This window comes from Herpailurus yagouaroundi, unplaced genomic scaffold (assembly GCF_014898765.1).
Source record: "Herpailurus yagouaroundi ecotype Mexico unplaced genomic scaffold, PumYag 182, whole genome shotgun sequence".
Taxonomy (NCBI): domain Eukaryota; kingdom Metazoa; phylum Chordata; class Mammalia; order Carnivora; family Felidae; genus Herpailurus; species Herpailurus yagouaroundi.
The window spans coordinates 18,141,328-18,144,749 of record NW_024412413.1 but is presented as its reverse complement, the minus strand read 5'-3'; the positions used below and the strand labels follow the sequence as shown (position 1 = coordinate 18,144,749).

At 45.9% G+C, this 3,422-nt stretch overlaps 1 protein-coding gene across 1 annotated transcript in view; it reads right to left on the bottom strand.

The window, feature by feature from the left end:
• Positions 1-3,052, bottom strand: part of NT5DC3 (5'-nucleotidase domain containing 3) — a 41,751-nt gene extending 38,699 nt beyond the window's left edge. Inside the window, exon 1 of the mRNA XM_040491056.1 lies at positions 2,849-3,052. Within this exon, the coding sequence (XP_040346990.1) occupies positions 2,849-3,016 (168 nt within the window). The 5' untranslated portion in view covers positions 3,017-3,052. The remainder of the gene's footprint in view (positions 1-2,848) is intronic.
• Positions 3,053-3,422: the final 370 nt, after the last annotated feature.

Sequence of the window (3,422 nt, the reverse complement as noted above, 5' to 3'; positions counted from 1 at the left end):
GGTGAAGGTCAGGATTTGAACACCAGCGGTCAGGCTCCAGAACCTGCGCTTCTAGCACCAAGCAGAAAATCAACAGACAGGACTGTTAATAAAATGACCGCTATTTTACGAGTGATAATCAAAGTCACAGCAAATGCCACAGATGACCTAGGTCTAGAAGGCCATCAGCAATGCAACACCCCTTCAGTTCAACCTCCCCATGGGGTCGTGGAGAGGTGGTGCAGGTTGGCAGACAGGGCAGTGAGGGCGGGACCAGCTAGTTCACACTCTGCTTTCATCCTCACAGTCAGGGGAAACGTCTGCAGGTTAGATGGAAGAAAAGAGAGTCTCCTGAACAGATGGGCAAATGCAGCTGGATGGCAAGTGGCTAGATGGGTTTACATATGGGAAAGTGGCCATAACTAAAGAAAGCTGCCTGTTGGCTTAATGGCAGAAGGGAAGGTTATTTTTGACACATGCCATTACTGAATTTTGAATAAGGAGAAAATGACTTGCTTATTAAGTCCACTGATAACCAAAAGCTGAGGGGATCAGGAAATATGTTGCCTCAAATGGTGAGGATCCAAAACCAATGGAAACTTTGGCAGCATTAATAAAGGTTTGGTATCCAGAACCAGGGAGGTGGTGGTCTCCCTCTATTCCATACTAGTCAGACCCCACCTGCATTAACATCTTCAGTTTGGGGACTCGCATGTGAGGGGGATAAACCAGAGCACACACAAAGAAGGGTAACTGAGATGATAAAAGACCAGAAAGGCAGCCAAATGGGAATGGCTGAAAAAACTCAGAATGACCAGCCTGGAAAAAGAGACATCTTGGCCAGCATAATGGCAGGACTACAGAACACATAGCCCAGTAGATTAAACACTATCCTAGCAGATAAATCAGGTATAGAACATTAGTTCTCCTGATCTAGGTTTCTAGATTTCACACACCTACCAGTCTGCCCACCCCAGCCCACCTTTGCTGACAAACTCCTTCCGGGGTCCTGGAAGTATCACCTTCTTTGTTGTTCTCCTAATTCCCTCAAGCAGAGAAAATTGTCCCAACATCCTCTACACATCCCTAGCTCTTTGTTCAGACGCATGGAGACGCCTCCAGGAGGTGGCCGCGTAATTCCTCTGCTTACACAACTGCCTCCCCACTACAGTGCTGGTCCCCATATGCTACTCATCCTCACTCCCCCTGCTTCTACCACAGGGCCTGGCACAGAGGGGGTACTTAGTAAAGGCTGAAGGAATGTGTGAAGGAATAAAAGAGAAGAGATCGATGGTGAAAGCTGTCTGAAGGCAGAATTGTTCGACCCGCCAAATCAGAAGTGCCCCCTGCAGAAATGCACCCCGGTCTGAGACAGACCCTGGAGCTGCACTTCTCGGGGTGTTCTGGGGGTTCTCAAAGGGCACTAGGACCTGCTGACCTCTGAGGATGCTTCTCACTCAGGCTCCTGAAATAGATACTCAAAGTGGACTACAGAAAAGCATGTTGGGTTCTGAGTGTTTCTTTTTGCCTTCCTTACTATAAGGTCTCAACAACACTATGCACCAGAAGACAGTCAAATGTTCTTTATATAAGAACAACTCAAGTCAGGAGTGCCTGGGTGGCTCAGCTGGTTGAGCTTCCGGCTCTTGATTTCAGCTCAGGTCATGATCTCAGGGTTCATGGGATTGAGCCTCCACATTGGGCTCCATGCTGACTGTGGAGCCTGCTTGGAAGTTTCTCTCTCTCTCTCTCTCTCTCTCTCTCTCTCTCTCCCTCCCTCCCTCCCTCCCTCCCTCCCTCCCTCTCTGCCCCTCCCATGCTTGTTCTCTCTCTCTCTCAAAAATAAATAAATTGATTAACTAAAATAAATAAAATAAAATAAAACAAAACAGAACAGAACAACTCCAGTCAGTGATGAGGTTAAAATATTGCCTATTAGGGGCGCCTGGGTGGCGCAGTCGGTTAAGCGTCCGACTTCAGCCAGGTCACGATCTCGCGGTCCGTGAGTTCGAGCCCCGCGTCGGGCTCTGGGCTGATGGCTCGGAGCCTGGAGCCTGTTTCCGATTCTGTGTCTCCCTCTCTCTCTGCCTCTCCCCCGTTCATGCTCTGTCTCTCTCTGTCCCAAAAATAAATAAATGTTGAAAAAAAAAATTAAAAAAAAAAAAATATATTGCCTATTATTTGAAGGATTTCTTTTAACCAGAGCTCAGCAGGCTGCCGGTTCATCAGCTCTGGGAGAAACTCCGTCACCACTCGGTGAGAAATGAGAGCACGGAGTCTGTAGCCCAATCTCTGCTAACGCATAACTTGAAAATCTTTCATTAAAGAGACATCTAGAGATTAATAAAAAAAAAAAAAAGCAACTATTTTCCAGTACAAAGTTCCAGTGATGGGAGATAAACAAGTTCTGGAGATCTATTACACAGCACAGCACCTACAGCAAACAACACTATATTGCTAAAACATCTGCTGAGAGGGTAGATCTTATTTTAAGTGCACACGCGCACGCAAATAACAATAATAATAATGAAGGGGGCAGGAGGAAACTTTGGGAGGTGACAGATGGTTTATGACCTTGGTGGTGGTGATGGCTTCACAAGCATACACTATGCCCAAACTCATCAAGTTATATACATTAAGTGTGTACAGCTTTTTGTACATCAATCATACCTCAAAAAAAGTGGTTTGAAAAAAAAACCAACAGGCTTCTGGATAGAGTCATTTGGAAAGGAACAAAATCTACTCATGCATTCAACAACAATTTACTAAGTGATGTCTGTGTGCCAGGCACAGGGCCAGATCCGCTCACGGCTGCTCTCCAACGTCTAAGAGAAGGAGGAGGGAGACCACAACGTCCCTGTGCTCTTACCCGGTGTTCATTGATGAGAAGGTCCCGCGCGGCATTAAATATCAGCGTGTGGAGGTGCTTTGAGTAAAACACCAGGGTATAATCGTAATCAAAGCCATAGATTTCAATGTCCGACAGGCTCATCTCATTGTTTGAAAAAATGGCATCTGGATTCAACAAGTTGTTCATAATTGAAGGCACCAAGTCTAGAAGTAAAGAAAAAATGTATATTATATCATGTGATAAATAAAGGTTAGTAGGATTCCTCAGTGAGTCAACCAAAGTGCAAGCATGAGAAGCCAGTCGCAAAGGACTGCATGTGGGATGATTCCATTTATCTGAAATGTCTAGAATAGGCGAGTCAAATGGAGAGACCGCTAACGCATGTAGAATCTCCTTTTGGGGTGATGAAAATGTTCTCCGATTGGTGATGAGTGATGGCCAGATGGCTGTTGTGAACTGAAAGCCACCAAATGGGAGACCTTCAAGTGGGTGAATGGTACAGTATGTCAATAATATCTCGGGCGCCTGGGTGGCCCAGTCGGTTAAGCGTCTGACTCTTGGTTTGGACTCAGATCATGATCTCAGTTTTGTG